This window comes from Poeciliopsis prolifica, unplaced genomic scaffold (genome assembly GCF_027474105.1).
Source record: "Poeciliopsis prolifica strain line A6 unplaced genomic scaffold, Auburn_PproV2 SCAFFOLD005, whole genome shotgun sequence".
NCBI classification, from domain to species: Eukaryota; Metazoa; Chordata; class Actinopteri; order Cyprinodontiformes; family Poeciliidae; genus Poeciliopsis; species Poeciliopsis prolifica.
In genome coordinates, this window is record NW_026562380.1 from 3,855,891 (window position 1) to 3,878,777 (window position 22,887).

Genomic DNA, 22,887 nt, shown 5'->3' on the forward strand with positions numbered 1-22,887 from the left:
TAATTAAACACATATCAGTTTTACTCTCCGATTTCACTTGTTTAAGTCATCACTGTATTTTGAGTGACTGTCAGAGTAAGAAGAAGGATAAATCTATATTATTGCTAATGAGATTTTCAGTTTTATCGCCCTGCGGGCCTCCAGCTGAAATGTTGCTGAAATAACATAGATCAAATCCTTGCATCATTGTTAGTCATGCGTGAAATGCATATGACTTACAACTTTATTTCCATGTTCTCTGCAGAGAAAATGTATTTAAAATTCAACTGTAAACATTCAACACAAGAATCTAATTTGAACTGATAGTAGATCAAACGCTGCTCTGGTTTAGCCTGGATGAGAGACAGCTGGTGCAGAGACTGATGGTGCCTGTGGGGTGATTGCTGCTGACTTATCCATTGATTTTTCATCTCTGACGTTGACATTTATGGTCCAAGGCTAAATGTCTCTTCAGTAGCAGTTTGCCTTGACATGTGCCACTGCATATGCTGTAAAATGGGTTTGGGTAAAAGTCAGACATGACCAAGAGTCCAACCCGGTTGGATCAGTTGTAGAAGCTCATAACTTCTATAGCATCTACTAATTCACTGAAAACAGAGTTTGAAGAGTTTGGATTGACCTGAAACTCATCAAGAAGACTAATTGATAATTAATGGAGCTTTTCAAATGAATAATGGTCTAATGCTAATTTCTGAACAAACAGAAATGACTCACCTGACACAAAATCAACTCCAGATCTGCAATACTCTCAAAAAACAATTAAGAGGAACTAAAAACAAGGGAGCCTATCGGAGTGCAGGATCCAATCTGCTGAAGCTTTCATGTATTTATCACCATTTTCAAAATTTTACAAATAAAATCTGAAAAGTGTGGCATTATTTGTATTCAGCCTCCTAGAGGAAAGTTGGATATTTTTGTAGTGTGTATTTATCTCTATGACAACAATAAATTACATTTAATTATTCAAATTCAGAAATACTTTCTTGATCCCAAAGGGAAATTAAATGTTGTTGGAACCCACATTAATTCAGATTCTGCAGGGTTCTTGTAGATGTTGATGGCTATTGGCAGGAAAGTTTGTTTGATTTACAACTTGTTAGAAAAAGCTTTACTGTATTGTCAAAATTCTTATATTACCCTGCTCTTGGTTACATGAAAGCATCAATAAATATCAATAAATTAAAGCCTATGAGTAAATGCAGTTACTGTGTGGCTTGGTGATAAAAATCACACTTTCGTTGTAACTGGTGGAGAGATGTTAGGAAACGAGGCTGTAAAAGCTTAAGTACGGGCATTTCCCTCCTTTATTTACTTCCTACACTCTTCATAGTGTGTTTATGCATATTTAAATTATTTTCACCTTGTTTTGCAGCTACATGGTGCTCCGGAAGGACGTCAACGAGATAAACACCGAGATTCCTCCAAAAGCCGACGCAGGACTCAAAGCAGGTAACATTCTAAGAAAGGGCTCTGACTGAACTGGTATGGCACGTTCCCAGTTTCAGATGTCTTGTGGGCTAGCTATGTGTGTTGGCACACTTGGCAGGAAAAAAAAAAACACTCAGAGTGGGTTTCAGTGTGGCAGAATGACGAAAGATAAGTTTTTCTTTTTGTTCTGAGAGAAAGCCAGCGATTGAGAGCGCCTGTCGCTGTCAAATCTATTTTTATTTGAAGTCCTCACAAAGCTTCTCCTGCAGTGCCCTCGTTTTTTTTTTTTTTTCTCCCCTCCCCTTTCTGCTGCGCCACTCTTACTCACTCTCGTAATTACAGCCAGGAAACGGCTTTGCATTATCTCAGCTGAGCTATTCACAGGTGGTTGACTCACAACTGTGATGTTTTCGACTATACAAAGCCTGAAACGAGCATCTGCCGAGGCAGTGAGGTCCCACCTGTGACACGGTGGCTCCTGCTGCTCCAGGCCGCTGCAGACACTGATACATTTTAATCTTTCAGATTAAAAATGTCTAATTTTAAAGCTGGTGCATGTTTAGGTAGTTTTCAGTTTTTTGTGCTTGCTTCTGACAGCATTGGATGCGGCGTTGGAGTTCCAGAGGAAACAAGCCGTGCCCGCCTCCTGGAAGACAGAAGTGAAAGAGGAGAGCTCCAGCAGTGAGGAGGATGACGAGGATGAGGAAGATGAGCAGGAGGAAGACGCCAGCGGGGAGGAGGAGGAGGTTAACGGCGGCACAGCGAGCCATCGCTGCATCCTCCGAGTGGAAATGATTCTCATCTGCTCTCTTGTTTCCCGTCTGCAGGAGGAGGTGGAGCCGTTCCCAGAGGAGAGAGAGAACTTTCTGCAGCAGCTCTACAAGTTCATGGAGGACAGAGGTGAGTGCAGTGAAGAAACCAACATTTACAGCAATCATTGGCATTGCAAAAGCTCAACCTACTGAATGTTTCTCTTCTGCAGGAACCCCCATCAACAAGCGGCCTGTTCTCGGCTACAGGAACCTGAACCTCTTCAAGCTCTACAGACTGGTTCACAAGCTGGGAGGCTTTGACAACGTGAGTCTTTGACTGTCACTCATCACATTTTAGATCAGCCATCTTTGATTTGTTTCTCTGATTTAAATCTGTGATCGTCTGTCCTTGAACAGATTGAAAGCGGCTCTGTTTGGAAGCAAGTCTATCAGGATCTGGGCATCCCTGTGCTCAACTCGGCCGCTGGCTACAACGTCAAATGCGCTTACCGCAAGTATGTACTAATGCCAAAAATCACAGGATGGATGGATGGATGGATGGATGGATGGATGGATGGATGGATGGATGGATGGATGGATGATGGATGGATGGATGGATGGATGGATGGATGGATGGATGGATGGATGGATGGATGGATGGATGGATGGATGGATGGATGGATGGATGGATGGATGGATGGATGGATGGATGGATGGATGGATGGATGGATGGATGGATGGATGGATGGATGGATGGAAAACCCTAAAATTCTAGAAAAAATGATTCAAGTGTTTGTTTTTAAATGTTGGTCTTACTGTTACTTTCATAAAATGGATCAGAAAATGTTGATTAGCGATGCACAACTTCCTGTTTTCACAAGAAGGCTCTGACATGACTCTGAGTCATCCCAATAGGAAAGACAAGAAAGCATTCCATTTAAGTCAGTTCAATTTCTCTAAAAAATGTCTGCTGACTGAAATTTACCCATATTACCCAAATCTGCAACTTTGTCTTACATTATCTACAATGCAATAACACAAGACATTTAGCCATTTTCAAATTATTCCACTTTTAGATATCTCTTAGGGTTTTTTTTAAAATCACAGTTTAAGTTGTATGTGTAAATTGTATTATTTCTGGCCATTTTCAGTTTTACTTCTTTTTCCTTTCTCACTTTCTCTTTCTTTCTGTCTCTTTTTCTTGTTCTCTTTATTTAATTCTTTCTTGCTCTCTTTTCTGATGAATTTATGAGGTATGTTTTATTTTGCAGGTATCTGTATGGATTCGAGGAGTACTGCACCTCCACTGCCATCACGTTCAAGATGGACCTTCCTTTGAAACAGGGTCCCAAGAGAGAGGCGAAGTCTGAGGAGGAAGCAGGAAGAGCGGCCCCCACTGCCTCCATCTCAGAAGAGCAGAAAACCCAGATGGACGGAGAACTTTGCACTCCACCATCTGTTCTCTGCAAGGTACCTTTTCGTCGGGACACTTTGAGTAAAATGTATTTTCACTTTGATGCCAGGTTGGGTTTTAAATAAAACACTCCTTCCCTCACACGTAGGAAGAAAAAACAGACTTCACCCAAATCAAATCAGAGTCGGAACCATCCAAAACGGAGGGAAAGGACGCTGATGATGATGACGCAGACGAAGAAGGAGGCGCTTTGAAGGCGGACGCGGACGAGGGGTCGTCCACATCCCGCCTCGGAGGTGATAACATAAAAACGGAGCAGGATGACGAACAGGAGAGCAAAGATAACTCCGGGTAAGTTCTCTCATCCACACAGCTTTAAAACAACTGTCCTTGTAGTCCAAAGACAACCTCACCCAAAGAATGTTTATAGTTTGTTGCCAGGCCTTCCTTTTTGCTTTGTCAAAGCTATAAAGACTATTAGCAAATAAGGAGCAGTGATCCTCGTGACCTTAACGACAGTAATACCCACAATCCTTCTCTGCCTGTCTAACCAAAGAGCTCTCCTCTCCCTCTTCTAACTAAGCTCTCGCCCTCTGTGCTATTATTATTTTGGTGGCTTGGTCAGGATCAGCTGGCAGAGGCCTGGTAGAGCGCCTGACTGCTACCTTCCACCTGGCCTTTCACGCTGTGCTCTCTGTGTGTCTCTGTGTTAGACTGCTTAACCGTGGCAAAGCCTCATCCACTCAGTGCACACAACATGACTGTGCACACCTCCAGATCTCTCTGTCTCACTGCCTCTCCTCCCCTCCCTTCTCTCTCTTGGCTTCCGTTCCTCAGCTCTTGTTAAATGTTCCATGTGTATGAATGTTGTCACTGAGACATCAACCCTCTCAGCGCTTCAGATGCAGTAACCTATAGCTACACGAGGACCTTGGTACATAGACAGATGTGCTGGCTTTGGTTCAACGCTCCGTTTGTTGCGTTTTGTCGAGAACGCGGACTGTTCGGTAACTTGCAGTTTGTCAGATTGAGTCTGTGGACAAGCCAGAGGCTGATCTGATCTCTTCTGATTGCATCTCATCTCTTTGATGTGTGCGCCATCTAGTCTGGAGAGTGTGAGGGCTACATTTGAATCCAGTAGCAGATTTCCATTGGGTGTGACCAGCAGGAATTGTTTTACAAGGAGGTTAAACTGTGCTGTTATTTTGGGGTGGATATAAGTAATTAGAGAGTAGGTGGACGATGTGAATTAAAGGTTTTATCGTAAGATATTGTGCGGTACAGTTCTGATAAAAGTGATGATAAGAATGATTTATATCTGTGGCTACTCTTGAAAAAGATTCTCGTTTGTAATGCACCTTGTTAGGACACCAAGGTGATTTGTATCTCTATTCTGCACATAGTAACTGCATTTAATCATATTTTCAAATGTATAAATATTTATTGATGCTGTCATTGAGTCAAATTAATCTCGACGATATAGACAGTTTTGGGTGGTTTTTAAACATCATTCATTGTAATTTATTGTGACAAGATGAAATTTATCACAGTAAATGACTAACAATACAATAAAAAATGTCAACCCCTCCTGGGGAGACTGATAATTGTAGTATTCTCAACATTCGAACTCTTTCACAAGCTGTCAGGTTGTGACAACAATTTTTACTGGCATTTTAACATGAATGATTCTTATAACCATTAATATACCCATTATCCACAGTTAACTGGTTTTATTTAGGGGCATCTGATTAAAACAGGCAGAATTCAAGTGCATGTCATACATGCCAGATTATTTTTTTTTAGGCTTGTTTTGTTATTAAATATTTGCATTCATTGTGAATGCCACAACCTGGTTTCTGTAGAAACGGATAAACAGCAACACAACAGCATCTCGTGCATTTTGTGGTTATAAATCACTTCCTGGTATGCTGAATCGTAATTCCAATACATGTACATATATTTTATAAGAACTTAAAACGATTTAATTTAAAGGGATTGCAGGAAATATACAATGTGGAGATTCTAGTCATACTGACTTGTTTTGTTTTTGTATTTGAAGAGAACTGCTTTTTTTTGCATTCCTCATGGATTTTTATTTTTAATGTGCAGTGAGTAATAAAAATGTTTTCATGTATTTATTTATCAGTGTTCAAAGTAAAGGACTTAAAATAGCTGCTGTTTCCTTTGATCATTTGTTTCTGTGCCAACAGAAACCAAACGGCTGTGAGTAAATATGCAAAATCTGATGTTTTCGCTGAGTTTATCCCAGCTTGTTTCCTCTCAGAGTGTTAAAAGACGTCATGTTGGTGGAACCAGAGAACATTGTTGTGAATCTCAGTGCCTCCATCAGTGCTACAGACCTGCTTATGTTGCTGCTGAGCTACCCTGCAGAGCTGCGTTTTGCTGACCTAACTTGCTCTTGTGTCCCTTTGCATCTAAAACTCTGACTGCACTGCCAGACTAGCCTCCAGCTTTGTTTCCCACTAGCTCCTTCTTGTGGCTGCTTTATTCCTCACATTGTGTGCTTGTGTGTGAATGAGAATTTCAAGTGCTTCATGTTTGGGTGTAGGGTTAGTTCAAAGTAGTGTTTTTATGCCCTTTCTCATTGAGTTTTGCCACACAAGAATGTTTTACTTGCTGAAACACATACTGTACTGTGTCCTGGGTTACTATTAATGATGTAGTTGTTTATCCTGCAGCTTGCCTCAGGTTATACTGGACTGGAGTTAAAGCAGGACAAGAACAGGAAGCTAATGTTTCTATAAAGATAAAGGCCATGTGTTGTAATGGGACAAGGCAGGCCAGGGTGGAGCATATTAATCAGGCTTCTTTGCAGCAGTCAGTAGGTTGGGTGGATGGATGTGAGGGTGGGTCTTTGTTGTCATAGACATAGAAGAATAGATGTTGCGTTACCTCCCAGATCACACGCCAAAGTCTAGGGCATCCTGTGAGTGGCATTTTTATTGAGACGCAAAGACTGCCCTGGACATTTCTGCTGAATGGATTTAAGTCAAACTCCGTTCATGTTTGATACTGTGAAGCGTCGTCACAGTATCAAACATGAACTGTGTTATTTACACGGCTGAAATACTAAACATCACCAAGAGTGGTAATGTAATGGAAAAAAACTTTTTTTGCATATTCAGCCATAGTTTTGCAATTAAATGTTTTTATTTTTCTTAGCATAATAGTAGAATTAAGATCACTAGTTACATTAATGAATGAATTTAAACCACTTTCATTTTATTTTTCAAATATCAGTAAGTACTTTATTATTAATAGTCTATAATAATAGTAATAATAATCATAATCGTAACCAGTGTTATTGTTACTACTAGTATATTTATTATAATAATTGTATTATTATTACTATATGTAATAAAATAGTTATAAGCTTATTACTGTTATGGTCAAAATACTATGAAAACACTAATATTATTAGTAAATTAAACCACTTAATTTTATTTATCTTATACCAGTCAATACTTTATTACTAATAACAATAATAGCCGCTGTTATTATTACTACTGCTGTAATAATCACAATTAAATTTCCATTGATATTACGAGTTATAGTAAAATAGTTATACACTTATTATTATCATAACAGTATGAATAATATTAGCAAATTAAACCACTTAATTTTTTTTTATTAAATTGATTAATTTATACAATTACAATTGTGTAATAATACAAACATTAAGATCATTATTAGTATTCTTTTTAATAATAATTATTATTATTATTAATAATAATAATAATTAAATTTATTTTTAATTTGTCATTGCAAGACTTAATAATTTTAACAAAAATGACAATATCATTATTATTATTAAAATTTTTATTATTAATATTAAAATTAGTAGTAGTGACATCTAACAAAAAAGATCAGTGCTTAGCATCAACTAATAAAATTAAAAAAACAGTTTAATAATTTAGTTAAGCTATTTTGTGTATAAAATATTTCATTTATTTACTATACCTTTAGAAAATCTCCTTTCAAAGCGTACTCGTTTTGTTTTCCAAGGAGAATTTGCCACTCACAATATGGCGGATTCACTGGCGCATTGTTTCTCTGGGGCATGGAAGCCAATGTGGCATCTAGCTCTCCTGTGTCTATGGTTGTGGTGGTCAATGGGGGCAGCCTAGGGCCAGGAAGTGCTGAACTGTTTTTCTTGCAGGGATGACAGCAGTCAGGAGGGGGAGGAAGGGGAGGAGTTTGAGTGTTACCCCCCGGGGATGAAGGTGCAGGTGAGGTATGGGCGAGGCCGCACTCTGAAGACGTACGAGGCCACTGTGAAAGAGGCAGACGTGGAGGGGGGAGAGGTGCTCTACCTGGTGCACTACTGTGGCTGGAACGTCAGGTAAGACAGGACCTGGGGATAAATCACCTCTGTACACCCTAAAAAATAATAATAACTCAACAAATTTTATTTATGAACTTGTAACTCAGGTCAGGGGATCACCGCTACATGGGTATCCCTGCAGGAGCAACAGATTTATCCTTCATTCCTCTTGACAGTGCTCTGATTCTGGAGAATAGTGCGCCATCTAGTGGCAGAAACAGAACTGAGCGTTTTGGGTTGACTCCTGGCTCAGTTTTGATTCAATCATCTGTCTTTCTATCCCCCAGAAGTCTGTCTTTCTACAAAAGAAAAAAAAAACTAAAACTACAAACAGGATGATGATTTTCTAGCCAATCAGAGTTCTAGAATTGATCCGATCAGTGGTTTTGGTTGTAAATGATCTTTTAATTCCCATGAGCTACTCTGGATCTTTTGAATGGCCAAGCAAAGTGCTGCTACACTCACCTCTACCTCTCAACCCTCTCCCCCCTCCCCAGCGGGTTAGGGTCAATGCAGGAGCGTTAGGGCTAACCATGACCCAGAAGTCAACTGGTGCAATCAGCATTTCATCGTCACAGTGTTGTTATGTGGTCCTCCAGCACTCTTTAAGACAGTGGGATGTTCTCTGCATCGTCTCTGTTGTGTGTGATGTCGTAAAACGTTCATTTTCCACTCACACGACCCCCACACCCACCCCTATAGCTCCCCTTGGTACCTGTGGAAACATAATTTGTGTGGTGGCTGGTGTGTTTCTTTCTTCATCGTAAAGGTTTGTCTTTTTCTACATAATTCCTTTGGATTTTCTCCGTTTGCTGTTGAAGCTTTATTGTGTCACAGCAACATGTCGGTTGGTTGGGCGGGTGTCTGTGTGGTGGCTGCTGTCAGCGTGTATGTTTGGCTCTTTGTTGATGACCTGAATGTTAAAGCTGTCCTGTCTCTAGTACTGATTTTTATTTTTTTTTAGATATGACGAATGGATCAAAGCGGACAAGATTGTGCGCCCGGCAAATAAGAACGTCCCGAAAATAAAGCACCGCAAAAAAATAAAGGTACGACTGACTGTGCGGAGGATGGGCACATTTTTGGCAAGCACCGGGTTCTGATGTTTTGAATCCCGACAGAACAAAGCTGAGAGGGAGCGCGACCGACTGGAGCGGCTCGGTGACCAGGAGGTCCTCGGCCCGAACCGTGTCCAACGCTCCAAATGCGGCCTGAGTCATGACGTCTTTTCTAAAATGAACGAGAGCGAGGACAAAGGGACTCAGCAACCTCCAGTCAAGTCGATAGAAATCACATCGATCCTCAATGGATTGCAAGGTAGCAACACTTGAAATGCAGCTCTGCTTAGAAGTTTATATGCGCTGACCATCGGCAGGAATGTCCTGATGATTTTGGGCTTCTAGCAATTCAGGATACTGTTGCTTTCCAGCAAAAATATTCTGAGTTTGAATCCTAGCATGGGGCCTATCTGCATGCATATGTCCAGGTATTCAGGCTTTGTCCCACAGTCCCAAAAATATGAATGTTTGGTTAATTGAACTCTATGAACATCCCTTGGAAAGAACTTTAAATGCATGTTTCTAATGTCCTGTTCGAACTGTCCTCGATGTGCTTAATGACCCCTGCAGGGACTAGCCAGATTTTTCTTAGCAAGTTGAAGAAAATCCACATAATTTTCATCCACATCAGTTCTAACATAATTCTGCCTGGATATTCAGACAATTTTCTTACCAAAAAAACATAATTTCTGTGCCGTCTGGAATTTAGTTCTTTGATTTTCTTATCTGGATTGGTTTTGGAAAAAATAAAAATGCACCATCGGCACTTACCAAGAAACATTTATTGTAGTGATCAGACCGTGTGTTGGGTGAAATAAGTTCCCAATTCAAGCTTGTTCATCCCATTTTTGTTTTTTCAAGTCATTGAATTTGTCTGTAGTTGTACATTTATTTCCACGCTGGTAAAATAAATGATTGCACAAAATAATTTGCATTCATGTCTGAACTGATGTTGACCGGATTTAGCTTTCTGACCATTACTATTTTTATTTTTTGAATATGTGCAAAAAAAATACTTGAATCACAAAACTTAATGTCAAAACTTTTATAAATTCAAGGGTAGAAGTACAAATGCATCAATATTCCCATTCTTATCCAGTTACATAATCTTGCATTCATTAAATGTATAATCCATACATATAACAACTGACACCATATTTAATTGTTAGCCAATCAATACAATTTATATTTCATTTTAATTACAGTGGGTGAATAATCATTATTTCTTTAAATGTCACCAGCATCAGTAACAAAAACACCAACAATAATTGACTAATATAGATTATATCCAGCAACTGAACGTCTCGTCTTCCGACTTATTCCTGAAGATAACAGAACTTCATGTTTTGCAGCTTCCGAGATGTCCACAGATGAGAGCGACTGCGAGGATGAGGAGCAGGAGCACGACGAAGAGGATCATCCCAGCAGCAGCGCCAGGCGAGGTCCGACAGAGCCGCCACAAGCGTCCGAGCGCTGGGAGGGCGGTGTCCCCTCAGAAGGCTCCAAAGCGTCTTCCGTCTCCGGAAAGAGCCTGGACGCTGCTGGTGCAGAAAGCCCGGACGTTGGGAAGCGCAGAGGCCAGCCAGAGACGGAGAGAGAGGCAAGCACCAGGAAGAGAAAATCTGATGGTGCTGCAGAGAGGAACACAAAGGGTCTATCCAAGGTAAAGACCAGGAACACCAGGAGTGCCGACTGGTTGCCTAGCGGCTCGCCTCGCAAGCTGGAGGACCGGGGGGCTCTGTCCAGCAGCAGCTCAGAGGACGAGAGCTTAGCGCTGGCCGACGTCCCGGCTGAGGAGAACGAACGAAGCCGCGCCAAAACCAAAGGTTCCCCTTCCAAGAAGTACAACGGCATGAAGGAGAAGAGCAAAGCCGGGAGGCAAGCCGGCTTCTGGGAGATTCCCGAGAAGAGGGCTAAGGTATCTGGGAACGCTGAGGAAAAGGCCCCGGCCATCCGTCCCAAAGGACAAAAGGACGTGTGGTCCAGCATTCAGGCTCAGTGGCCTAAGAAGACGCTGAAGGAGTTATTCTCTGACTCGGACACAGAGGCAGCCAACTCTCCTCCACCCCCCGTCCCGTCGTGTTTGGATGAATCCGGGGCGGACCAGGAAGCGGGACCTGAGGACGAAGGCTCCGAGGAGCAGCTGGAGAACGACAAGCTGCAGGAGTTTCCCAGCAGCGGGAGCAACTCCATGCTCAACACCCCTCCTACAACGCCTGAATCGCCCTCTGGTGGAGGTAGCACGGTGGAGGAGACCAGTCAAGCTCCGCCGCCTTCTCCACCACCATCTCTACCTCCCCCCTTACCCTCAGAGCCGGTTTCCCACGATCTGCCCCCAGATCAGACTCAGGAGGAAGGAGCGGGGGGGCGCAGCGAGACGGACAGCAGCACGGTGGAGGTGGAAAGTCTGGGCGGAGAGCTGCAGGAGCTCCCGCAGGACGACGGTGCAGGTTCCCCCTCCAAGGTTTACGATGTCAGTCTGTCCTGCAACAGCAGCAGCAGCCTAGAGCTGAGCAGCAGCAGCCAGCAGAACAGAGAGCAGAAGACCAAAGGTACAAACGCTGCTAAACCTGTGGTCTCAAACTCCAGGACTCCAGGGACAGAGTCCTACAACTTCTAGTTTGTCCTGTAGAAATTGGGGACCAAAATTGCAATATTTGTTATATTGTCAGCTGCAGTGTTTTGCTTTCACAGTACAGTGTGTCAAAGAAACCAAACCCTTTAAAACCTGTTGTCCCTTACCCCCTGTGGTGGTGTTGCACCAAGAACTACTGTAGAAAACGACACAAAAATCTCTAAGAAGACTTGAACGCAACTTCCTTCTTTACAAAATGTTAAATAAAATTGCAGTGCCATCAGATTTTTGCCTTTGGTAAAAGACCACAAGCCATTTCTCCTGCTTGTGATAGACTCACATGTGTGTTTAGGTTGTTTTTACCCCGAATGCTCTGCTCTGTAGTCCATTTCCTTCTTTTGGAGGGGTCTCCAATCTGCTTTCATCGAATATATATTCAAATCTCACCAGAGTTCACTTCAGTTGAACCGAGACATAGGCTTTTTCATTTTTTTTGGTCAGAGTGCATTCCCACCTATCCAAACAAGCCAAACTTTCTATGCAAACAAACTGAAGTTTGATTAAAGTATAAACATCGTTTGCAATGGCCCTAACAAAACATCATTTTAAGCTTTACTTTCAGTAAACAAACACTACTTTAATTTACTCTTATTTATGTCTTGTAAATAAACATGTTTCCACCACAGCTTGCTTATCTTGAAGCGAGGAGCGGCCATATTGAAACCCAAAGTCTGCCTTAACTCAGGGCAGTCGAAGTTGCTCCGTCTTTCCCAGTGGGAAATCCAGCATTGGAGAGCGTTCCAGTTTAATTTTTTTTACACTGAAGGGGGAATTTCAACTGGAAGGCAGCATAAATGGCTAAACTGCCATGTTAACATGCAGTCAAGCTCTGCTAATGAGCTAATTTTGGACCCAGATGTGTGTAAGCGGAGAGACATCTGAAAGCTGCAGGGACACCAACACCCTGATGACTGGAGTTTGAGACCCCTGTCCTAAATCCTCCTCTTATTTTAAGTGAACTGCTATGATGCTAAAATCTCTTTTCTAAATCTGTTTGTAGCATCTGTGAGTCAGAAGAGACAGAAGGAATCACAGACAAGTGGAGTCTCAAAGAAACACAAGCCTAATCGTAAAAGCCTTGGTGTGCCTCCCAAAAGGAACAGGAGGAGAGGTAGGAGATCAGAACCGTCTGAGTTTAGATTTAAACTCAGACATTAAATCTGAAGAAGTTTGGAAAAATAAAGCTATGAAATGATAGGTTTATGCATTTATGAAAATATGCCCCCTTTTTATAATCTCAACAGGTTGGCAAAGTCTGTAGATCACTAAGATTAGTCCAGTTGTTTATCCTTCAAACATCCATTTATTCCAACCATCCAGATAGTGTCTATATCATCCATCCTTCCATCCAGCAGTCTGTTCTTCAGTCTTTTCATCCATCAATGATTCTCCAATTCTTTCTCCGTCATTCATCCGTTTAATCTGTGCAGCTATCCTTCATAACACATTCATTCAATCATTTATCCAGTTCCTTCTTGTCTTTCCAGTTGACTTTCTTCCCATCTATTTGTATTAATCAACTATTTATTTTCTTTCATCTCTTCTTGTCTTCCAACCCCTCAGCTAACAGCAGTGACAGCGAGGACCAGTCTGTTGTCGAAGGCTCGGCCAAATCGGCCGCCTGTAAGAACACTTCATCGGACGTGAAGGCCTCCGCGTCGCCCAAGTATCAGGGCCGATCCCCGCCCTCCAGCCATAAGTACCACAAGCCGGGAGATCCCGATCACTCCCAGCCCAGAGACAGCCATGGAAGATCGCCGCGCATCTACAAATGGAGTTTCCAGATGTGTTAGTGAAAGTTTTCCGACTTCTTAAAGTTTTTCATTCTGTGTACCTTCTGGAGCCTCTTAAAAACTTTGACAAAAGTTTGTAAAGAAAAAGCTTTAAAAACTGATGACATTTTTTATTATTTTTCGGTGTGTGTTTTTTTTTTCGTGATTATTTTTCTGTTTTTTTTTTTTCATTATTTTTCTTTTTTTCTTCCATGGAATAATTACATTTAATTTCCACAACAGTGACACTAATATGATCTAGTTTCTAGTGGAATATCTTAGTCGTCTTTAAATAAGTTTGACTAACCTGCAACTTTTGCATACATTCCTACTTTACTACACTCAAATTAAACGAATGGTTAACTAGCAGGCATTTACTAAATTTGCTGATGTTCCAAGGAGAAAATTCAGCCGTTTGGTTCTGGTTTGTTGGAGCAGGAATGCATGAAAAGTTGCAGAACGTCGGCACTGGAGGATAGACATGAAAACGTGACAGGGTTCATGCAGTGTCAGTAATTATCAAGGCACTGTACTTTGTGTTACTAAACTCATTTGTTTTGTTTCCACTTAGCTGATTTGGAAAAGATGAGCAGTCTGGAGAGGATTTCGTTTCTTCAGGAGAAACTGCAAGACATCCGGAACCACTACCTCTCCCTGAAGTCGGAGGTGGCCTCGATCGACAGGAGACGAAAACGCATGAAGAAGAAAGAAAGAGAAAGTAAGTCAGTCCTCTGAATCTATGCGGGGTCAAAATACAGAAAAAAACACTTTATGAACTTTTTTTTTTTCTTTTTTTCGAACCTGAAGGTGCAGTAGCCGCTTCCTCCTCCTCCACCTCTTCTTCGCCATCCTCCAGCTCGCTAACAGCTGCAGTCATGCTGACGCTCGCCGACCCTCCGGTACCACGTTCGTCGTCCTCGTCTCAGAACTCCGGGGTATCAGTGGAGTGCAGGTGACAGGACGAAGCCACGAGGAGCCACCGCACAAAGCACTTAACCAGCACCCCGAGGTCGCCGCCCCCTTTCCTTTTCAGCAGGTTGGTGAGACGGACCTGACCGGTTCTCCGCAGCTGCTGGGGCACAAAGAACCAGATGAGAAACAAGCACTATTTTCTACTGACAACTGTTTCCTCTGCAAGCTATCCGCACTTAAGTGCACTTTTATAAAGATTGTATTTAAGGAGATGGAGGTTGAAGGGGGTGAAATTTGTCAAAAAGATTATCTAGATTTCACTTAAGCGTTTTGCTTCTTTTTAGGGCTGGGCGATATGGCTTAAAAATAAAATGTCCAATTTTTTTCATACCAGATCCAATTTCCAATTTTAATCGACTTGTTTTTGCTCTAAAATAAGAAATTACAGAAAATATTTTCAAAAAGTGGCTTTTATTTCCTTCTGAGATGCAGTAGGGCCAACCTAACATAAGTTTTGTATAATTATGAGAATATAATCATAATTTTTGAAGAACAAAGACACAATTTTACCCAAAAAATGTTAAAATGACTAGAAAAATATTTTTATTCAGAAAAAATCTCAAGTTATCAGGATATAATGTGACCACCTCATATTGTGTAGTTCTTTCTTCAAAATGCACAAATGTTTGCACATTTTAAAGTCTTGCTGTTTATAATAATTTCTTATTTCTTAAAATAAGAAATTAAGCAAAATGCTTAGTGTTCCTCATTTTATCTGTAAAATGACAGTACACATTAACGTGTCCTTTTATCTTCTAAAGATAAAAGATTCCTCATTTTATGCTTAAAATAAGGAATGTTAATAAAATTAATAATTTATTCTTCTAATAGTATGACTTTATTCTCATAATTTTTTAAAAAAATCTTTGCTGTAGGGTTGAAATAAATTCAAAGTCCAAGTAAACAGAAGCGGTAAAACATGCTTGTCAAACAAAATGGCCGCCCTGGGATTGCTGACATCACTCTGAACTATTGAAACTGAAGGAGCGCATTGGCAAAGAAAAAATCCAGATTTTCCAAAAAATTCCATTGATCAATACAATCGATATAATCGTCCAGCCCCATTTCTTTCATCAAGCTATTTTTTTACAAGCAATAATGATTTCCACTTGTTCGACGTTGGTATCGGATCATTTCCCCTCCGTTCTGAGGATCGCCGCCTCTCTGGCATTAAGGGCAAACAAAATGTCATTCTGCCACATTTCTCTGTCCACGCTCTTCATCTGAAGCACTCCGTTCTCACGTACAGGAGGAGGGAGGAGGCTTCCGCCCAGCTCATCTAACTCCACCGGATGCAGATGGAAAAATGCAGTAGTGCCTTTTGCTCTTTTTGAGAATGACGGTCCGTTTTCTAAAAAAAAAACTCCAAAAAAACAAAAACAACACACTGATGATCGGCTTGTGAGTGAGCGGCCAGCGAAGGGCTACATCTGACGGAAAATGATGGATGCTTTCAATGTGTTTGAGAATCTACTACTGAATACTCATCCATTTTGGGTATTACTGTGGAGTGATGAAATTGGTGAATGATCACTTCATCTATTTTATTTGAAGCCCGTCTGCTTTAATTCGTTTTCATTTTCTCTCAGTTTATTAACTCTCCTGCCCATCCATCTTAGCTGAAGATGAGATTCTGTAACTGCATCAAACTAACTACAGCTGCATCCCAATACATTAGAATATCATCAAAAGTTTGATTGATTTCACTGTATAGATTCATTTTGCGCAGTAATATGTTTTTATACTTTAGGTGATTCTGGCTTGCAGCTAATGAAACACTAAAATTATATAAGACCAATAAAAATGTATTTTTAGTGCAGAAATGTTAGGTTGTGACTAACAAAAGTTAATTGCTGAAGAAGCTGTTGAAGAAGGGTTTTTTCTGCAAACATCATTGGAAAGTTTTGTGGAAGGAAAATGTTGAAAAAAGGGGATAACTGAAGTCCTGTGATTAAAGATTTTTCTTTTTGAGGCTTTGAGGAATTACTATGTTCAACCTGACCCACTGCTGAGGTGTAATGGTGACTTTCGTCCTGTCTTTAATTGTCTCCCTCTTGACAACAATGATTAGATTCTTTGAGGGTTAGGTCAGGTAAATCTGTTGCTTAGATGATAATTAAATAACCAGGTGTTGTTACTTTTGACAATATAATCGGGTTAGTAGTTATATGACACAGCATTCCAAATCATCTTGAGTAACTTTAAAGTGTGTCTTCTCTCTCAGTTTTTCCTTCCACTCCACTTTCTATTAATATGCTTGAGCATAGCAGCAATCCACAGTTTGGGAATTTACTTCCAACACTTCACTTCCCTCATAAATTCTCAGTAGGCTTCTTTCCCTGATGCTTGTGCATCTCTTTCTATCACAGTTTTTCCTTCTACTCAACTTTGCGTCAATTTATTTAGATGCAGAACTCTGTGAACATGCAGATTCATTCAGTAACATTTCTGTATTAAAAATCTTTTTTTTGGGAGTCTTGTGGGAATGTTCAAATCTTTTGAGAAATTGAATATTTTTATTATCTGTAATCATTATATTGAGCAAAGATAAATGTTTGAAAAGTTTCACTCTAAGAAAACCAAATGAGTTCTTAACTGCCTTACTGTCATAAACAAACTTTTCAATGATATTCTGATCGATTGAGATTCACATTGCATTTAAGTACTGCCTAAAACATTAGAAACAAGAGTCCAACATTTGCAGTATTTCAAACATGACGTTTTACATTTGTTGTTTAGTTTTAGTATTTTTTTGCCACAGTATGAGTTTTCTGATTTTGCTTCTGAACAGTAACAGTATGCAGGCCTGTTCTCGTCATCGTCCCTACCGAAACCGTTCCCTGTACTCTGAGCAGAATAAAGGTAGAGGTATTGTAAATGTGCATTTATATCACAAAGTGACATTTGTGTGAACATTTCTAACGACATCCCTCTGGTGTTTTCCTTTGTATAAATCCCCCCACTGTATGATATCCCGAAGTTACATTTTTGTCCAGCACTTGTATGTAATTGTATGCTTTTGTTATACATTTGTATATTGAGAAGTGTTTTGAGTCGAGCTATTTAATATCTTGCACTGTTAATAACATGTACTTTTCTGTACAGACAGTTTTACGGTTTTAACTGTAGTCAGAGTGTAAATACTGAGGGTTAGAGCATGTTTATTCTCCATGAATTTAATTTTTTTTCTTTCCTTTATGTTCCGTTCAGTCCAAATCCTGATTGTCCTTTTGTATTTTTTCTCTATTTTATTTTATTTTATTTTTTATTTCATCTTCTCTGTAGTTTGTATTTTCTTTAGTCTTTGTTTGATTTTGCTTGTTAGAGAAGAATTATGGTGTTGGATGCGGCTGAACTGTTTTCCAACAAAACTCGGCCTGAAGCATCGTAGATTAAGACACAGTAAAGGAGCTTGTCTGAATAAAAAAGTAAAAGTAAAAAAGCTCTGTAGTATTTATTAGGCTCATCTGATGATGGTCATTGTGTAATTTATTGTAAAAATGTAAGCAAAGCAGAAGCCTCTGTTTGAAATAAATGCCATAGTTTGTGAAGTATCTGTCTTTTGCATCAGTTATTTATAAATATGTATAAGTATTTTGCATTTCAAGTGTCAGAAATATAAAACATGAACCTGAAGATGACAATTCTCCCAATTTTTATAATTTTTTTTTAAATTATTCAGTAAATTATGTTGACTTACTTGGTCTATAAGTGTGAACTTAGCTTAACTGGATATGCATAAGTTGTACACACTTATGTTATTACTTTAGCAAAGCTTTTTGTTGCTAATCCATCCTTTAAATAGTTGCATTTTTCCTTCCAGCCTCATTGCATCATTGTTTATTCAAGAGAAGTGCCCACTTAAAAGAAACTAAGGATTAACATGCAACAAAACACACAAGCTGGATTGTTTCATGTTGATTAGATTTTACACCAGAACTAATTTTGCCTTTCAGCTAAAGAGTAATGAGCTTAAGAAAAATAGCTTTTGATTGCTAAGTGGTTCGTATTTGACATGCTCTCCTGTCAGGAAATGCGCCACATAATAAATCTGCAGGTTTGTGAAGTAACGACTCTTAAGTGAATAGATTAATAAATGTAAACTTTAATTATACACTGTCAGATTACCGGTCAGATTTGAAGCTGATAAACAGAGATAAAAGAAATAAGTTTGACATGTCAAAAACATCACACAAACAGACTTGATATTTTTAATTTGGATTTCACAACAGACCTTTCTTTTTTACTGGAAACTAACATATTTATCATTTTCATTAGATACAAAAGACAAAGTGCTATTTAGAAGAGATGGTATGTCCGGGTATTGCTTCATTGAAGCAGGTGTAAAAAGGCATGGATTAATTCAATTTTAACTTACATTTTTAAATGTTACTATTGTTATTCTCATTTACCCATTTACTTTCTTTAAATTAACATTTAGCCTGCAAATCTGTCACATTAAAATCCTAAACTTCCCTGTATTTTACTTGGTTTTCATGTGATACAGTGCAAAGTATTGCTTGATTTTGAAGTGGAACAAAAGTCCTAGAACACTTTATACATAACAATTTGAAAAGTATTATGTGTCTTTATTTGTTGTATTTTATTGTACATCCTTCTCAGTCGACACTTTCACAATTGTACATCTTTTTGAGTATATCGACCAGCTCAGAATTAGCGCTACAGAGAAACTTCCAACAGGTGGCGCTATTGCTAGGTCACTGTGTGGTTCATGATCCGTCTATCTACCTGCCTGTATACATATACCTAAATAGTAAAATAATAATATTTACTCTGATACTGTATGTTATATATTACACATAACATTCCCTTTTTATTATTATTCATACTACCCCTAGCGAATTGCATCTTGCTGTACATACACGCTATTTTTGTTTTGCTTGTTTCATTGTTCGTTGTTATAAATAAAATTACATATTATATATATTTAAATTTAAAATATAAATAATTCCAAATACATAAATACAAATTTTAAAAATGTTTGCAGGAGACGAGCGGAAATGACCTTGTCCTGCGGACGTTACGTCCGACGTCATGTGATACGTATTTCCTTTCCCCCGCAGAGTGCTAGTTGCTAGTCGTGCTTGTCCATGATCGTTTTTTAAACATGATGAGCGGCAGGACGAGTGCAATGGTGGCCGGAATGTGTGGGGCCCTGTTCGTCGCGTACTGTATTTACTTTGACAGGAAGAGACGGAGCGACCCGTTGTTTAAAGAAAAGCTCCGTGAACGTAAGTTTTTTTTATTTTTTTTACCGACCATGAAGTTGTGCTAGCATCGTTAGCATCATATAGCTAGCTGCAGCCCGCAAGGACACCGCACTAAAAATTCTACACAGACTCTCCACTGTGGTAGATATTTACCATATTCTAGCTATTTACGAGATGAGGACGTTATTATACATATTAGCTTCACGTGTGAGATAGTTTCGTAATTAACCCTGATTTAGCTTTAGTCTTTCTAATCCTGTAACCACGTGTTTTCAAGTATATTTAACTCTATTCTGTCAAAAGACTTTTCCGTTCTTTTTCACAGGTAGAAGAAAACAAAAAGTATCAAGCGAGAAGACCGGAATGGCAAAGGTGAGCCGTTTGTGACACTGTCATTAAATCAGTTATGTCTTAAATGTAAAACGGGTGATCTTGAACTGTTTGCTGTGAAGTTGCCTGACCTGAAGGACGCAGAAGCTGTTCAGAAGTTCTTTTTGGAAGAAATCCAGCTGGGAGAAGAGCTGCTTTCACAAGGTAACCCTTCATTTCACATGGCGCTTTTATTAAAATTGCAGTTCTACTTCAGTTGATAGATTCTACATCTAATCAAATCTAATTTATCTAAATCTCGTGAAACACAAAATGTCCAACCAAATTCTAAAACTTGTAAGACAAAATTATCACTTAAATTTGGTATTTTCATGAAGTGCTAAACAACTTGGTTCAATACATTTCCAGGTATGCACCATCCACCAACCAGGCAACATAAACTGCATTTCCATTGACCATATACTTGCACTAATTGGAATTACAAAAATACATTTAATGCTTAAAGTATTTTTGTAATATGCTATTTTCAAAAAATGGGAGTCATTCCACTAAGGTATTTTTGACTGTATTGAAATGGGTATATTTTGCAAAACTGCAATGGAAACACTATTTTTTACATCACACAAGTTATGTGATCAATAACTCAATGTTACTACTGACAGAAAAGATTAATAAAAAGACAGGAAGTAGTTGAAGGAAGCAGGAGTATCATGAGTTTTAATGACTAATCACGTGAACAAACATTTTTAACGAGCATTTCTAGTTTAATAAAAACACTGCAATTACAATAAATTTTTTAATTTTTTTTACATTAGTGGCTTATCAACAGTTTTGAGCAGATTTGTAATGGAAATGCAGATACTGTCATCACAGTGTCAGTGTGTTCAGTTTCAGAGTTGTAAAGGAAGTCTTGAATCCAATATTTGGCAGGACATTGTAGTGTAAGTGACCATTAGTTTGTCCTGTTGCACGGACTTCCACTGACCTTGATGTTTTCCATGTATGGAAGCAAAACAACAACAGTTTAGGAAATATGGATCCTATCCTAAACATTGGTAGGATTCAGTAGAATACAAGTAGAAAATATTTGTCTATATTATCCACTTGTATTTACAATTCTTTGGGATGATTCATTTAAAAAAATGGCTGTCACAAGTTTGAGTTGAGAGCAAATTTGAAATCTGAAAGGAGCAGGTTGTCCAAAAGTTCTTATTCTTTTTTGTTTTTAAAATGTTATTGTTTCTAAATGTAATTTTTGTTTTTGATGCCTAATATAATAACCCATCTTATAATTTTCCTCCTCTTCACTTCGACCCAGGTGAGTTTGAGAAAGGTGTCGACCACCTGACCAATGCGATCGCAGTGTGCGGTCAGCCACAGCAGCTGCTGCAGGTCCTCCAGCAGACGCTGCCTCCTCCCGTCTTTCAGATGTTGCTCACCAAACTGCCCTCAATCAGCCAGGTGAGACTCTTCTTCCTGTCAGAAACGGTGCTGCAGCATCCTTAGAAAACCCCTCAGTCGCTTCTGTAGCTTCTGGGACAAGAAAGGGTGCAAGATCAATCTTAGAACCATCCAAAGCTGAGAGCAGTCACTGTAGCTCTTTGCTATTTCACCTCTAAGACAGAAATAGATTGAAAATAACACATCGTTTATAATTGAACAGCTTAATAAGGTGTTAATTTTTTGTTTCATTTTTCAGCGAATCATCAGCTCCCAGGCTTTAACGGAGGATGACGTCGAATGAATGTGCAGACGAGTTGGAGACAAAACTGCTTTTATTTCTCCTAATAAAGGGTTTAACAGTGATTCTCGCAGCGTTGTTGAATATTGAAGACTGTTGTGACTTATCAGCCCAAATACGACATACTTTACAATATTCTGGAGTTAAAAGGAACTCTGAAGTTCATCTCTCCTCACTATCATCAAACATTGTTTTATAGTCGTTTTGTTTGTTATTTTTCCTCTGTGTTTTTTGTTTTGGTTGAAGCATCATGGCAGTAGTAATATATTGAATTAAAGTAGACAATTTGTCATGTTGCTATCAGTATGACATTACATTTGTCTACGGGGAGAAGAAAAAAAAAAGAAATGTGTTAATTTCTGTGACAATGCGTTGTTGGTTTAATGTTATTTTTATATTCTAGTCTGTCATCTATTTGTGTAAAACTCCATAATAAACATTAAAACACGTTTCTGACTGCGGTGGCTTTCTACTTGTTTCCACCCTACCTGGTGATAGTCCCCCTGAAAACAGACGCTGGTCTGTATAAACAAAAAACTGCAATAACCAGATGGTGGAACTACAACCTCGACTAGAACGTCAGACATTCAGTTTTCTCTTCATAATTTTGGCAAAAAGTAACAAAGAACTAATTAATATTTTAAATTATAGACATAACAAATGCTAGTTTTGATTGAATAATTGCAGTAAATTTCCAAAAAAGAACTAAGAACCAGGAATGTATAGGTTTTTTTTTATTTTGGTGCAAATAGTTTAGTCCATTTGAATTAAGACTAAATTACAAAAAACTTTTCAGCAGTATATTGTAGCTTGTTTCTAGTTAAAATATTAGTTCTGGAAATTATCTGCCAGTAGAACTAGTATATTTTTTAAAATCAGTATAAAGAAATTATTTACTTAAACTATAAATTGCTAAAAATTAATTTTGTGCCAGAATATTTGCAGATGAAAACACTTGCTAAGATGTATAAGATTTTTGTGCTTTTGCGATGTAGACTTTAACTAGGTTTATGTTGGGACATATTTGGTTGTTTTCCAGCAGGACTACACAGGAACTACGTCACATTAAAGCTGAAAAGTGATTTGAAAGGATCCATCAAGTGAATAACCATTGATGGAGTTGTTAAATCCACTTTGAACCAGCAGATGGCAGCAGTCGTGCACAGGAAAGCCCTGCTGTGTTTTGCACAAGACTAAACTATTTTTCGA

The 22,887-nt window shown here is 39.1% G+C and overlaps 2 protein-coding genes and 1 non-coding gene across 7 annotated transcripts in view; all 3 read left to right on the top strand.

Moving 5' to 3' along the window:
* The window catches only part of arid4b (AT-rich interaction domain 4B), a 48,685-nt gene extending 30,758 nt beyond the window's left edge, over positions 1 to 17,927 (top strand). For 3 of the 5 annotated variants that reach the window (XM_055029402.1, XM_055029405.1, XM_055029404.1), the window contains exons 10-23: positions 1,373 to 1,449; positions 2,026 to 2,328; positions 2,411 to 2,505; positions 2,598 to 2,695; positions 3,452 to 3,650; positions 3,743 to 3,945; positions 7,775 to 7,957; positions 8,904 to 8,988; positions 9,061 to 9,256; positions 10,350 to 11,549; positions 12,633 to 12,743; positions 13,196 to 13,420; positions 13,976 to 14,122; positions 14,212 to 17,927. In XM_055029402.1, the coding sequence (XP_054885377.1) occupies positions 1,373 to 1,449; positions 2,026 to 2,328; positions 2,411 to 2,505; positions 2,598 to 2,695; positions 3,452 to 3,650; positions 3,743 to 3,945; positions 7,775 to 7,957; positions 8,904 to 8,988; positions 9,061 to 9,256; positions 10,350 to 11,549; positions 12,633 to 12,743; positions 13,196 to 13,420; positions 13,976 to 14,122; positions 14,212 to 14,360 (3,271 nt within the window). In that variant the 3' untranslated portion in view covers positions 14,361 to 17,927. The remainder of the gene's footprint in view (positions 1 to 1,372; positions 1,450 to 2,025; positions 2,329 to 2,410; positions 2,506 to 2,597; positions 2,696 to 3,451; positions 3,651 to 3,742; positions 3,946 to 7,774; positions 7,958 to 8,903; positions 8,989 to 9,060; positions 9,257 to 10,349; positions 11,550 to 12,632; positions 12,744 to 13,195; positions 13,421 to 13,975; positions 14,123 to 14,211) is intronic. The other 2 variants (XM_055029406.1, XM_055029407.1) reach the window with 2 other exon arrangements.
* A 1,522-nt stretch (positions 17,928 to 19,449) lies between these two features.
* Positions 19,450 to 22,127, top strand: tomm20a (translocase of outer mitochondrial membrane 20). Its single transcript, XM_055029132.1, has 5 exons — positions 19,450 to 19,628; positions 19,933 to 19,979; positions 20,060 to 20,141; positions 21,256 to 21,398; positions 21,637 to 22,127. Exons 1-5 carry the CDS (start codon positions 19,505 to 19,507, stop codon positions 21,679 to 21,681), a joined length of 441 nt encoding a protein of 146 aa, XP_054885107.1. The 5' UTR covers positions 19,450 to 19,504; the 3' UTR covers positions 21,682 to 22,127.
* Positions 21,432 to 21,563, top strand: LOC129360200 (small nucleolar RNA SNORA14). The gene has a single exon (XR_008605987.1). It is a non-coding gene; the product is annotated as a small nucleolar RNA SNORA14 (small nucleolar RNA).
* Positions 22,128 to 22,887: the final 760 nt, after the last annotated feature.

Coding starts and splice junctions, on each gene's coding strand:
- tomm20a (XM_055029132.1), top strand. CDS start 19,505: ATGATGAGCGGCAGGACGAGTGCAATGGTGGCCGGAATGTGTGGGGCC. Junction 19,980..20,059: donor AGAAGACCGGAATGGCAAAG/GTGAGCCGTTTG, acceptor TTTGCTGTGAAG/TTGCCTGACCTGAAGGACGC. Junction 20,142..21,255: donor AGAAGAGCTGCTTTCACAAG/GTAACCCTTCAT, acceptor ACTTCGACCCAG/GTGAGTTTGAGAAAGGTGTC.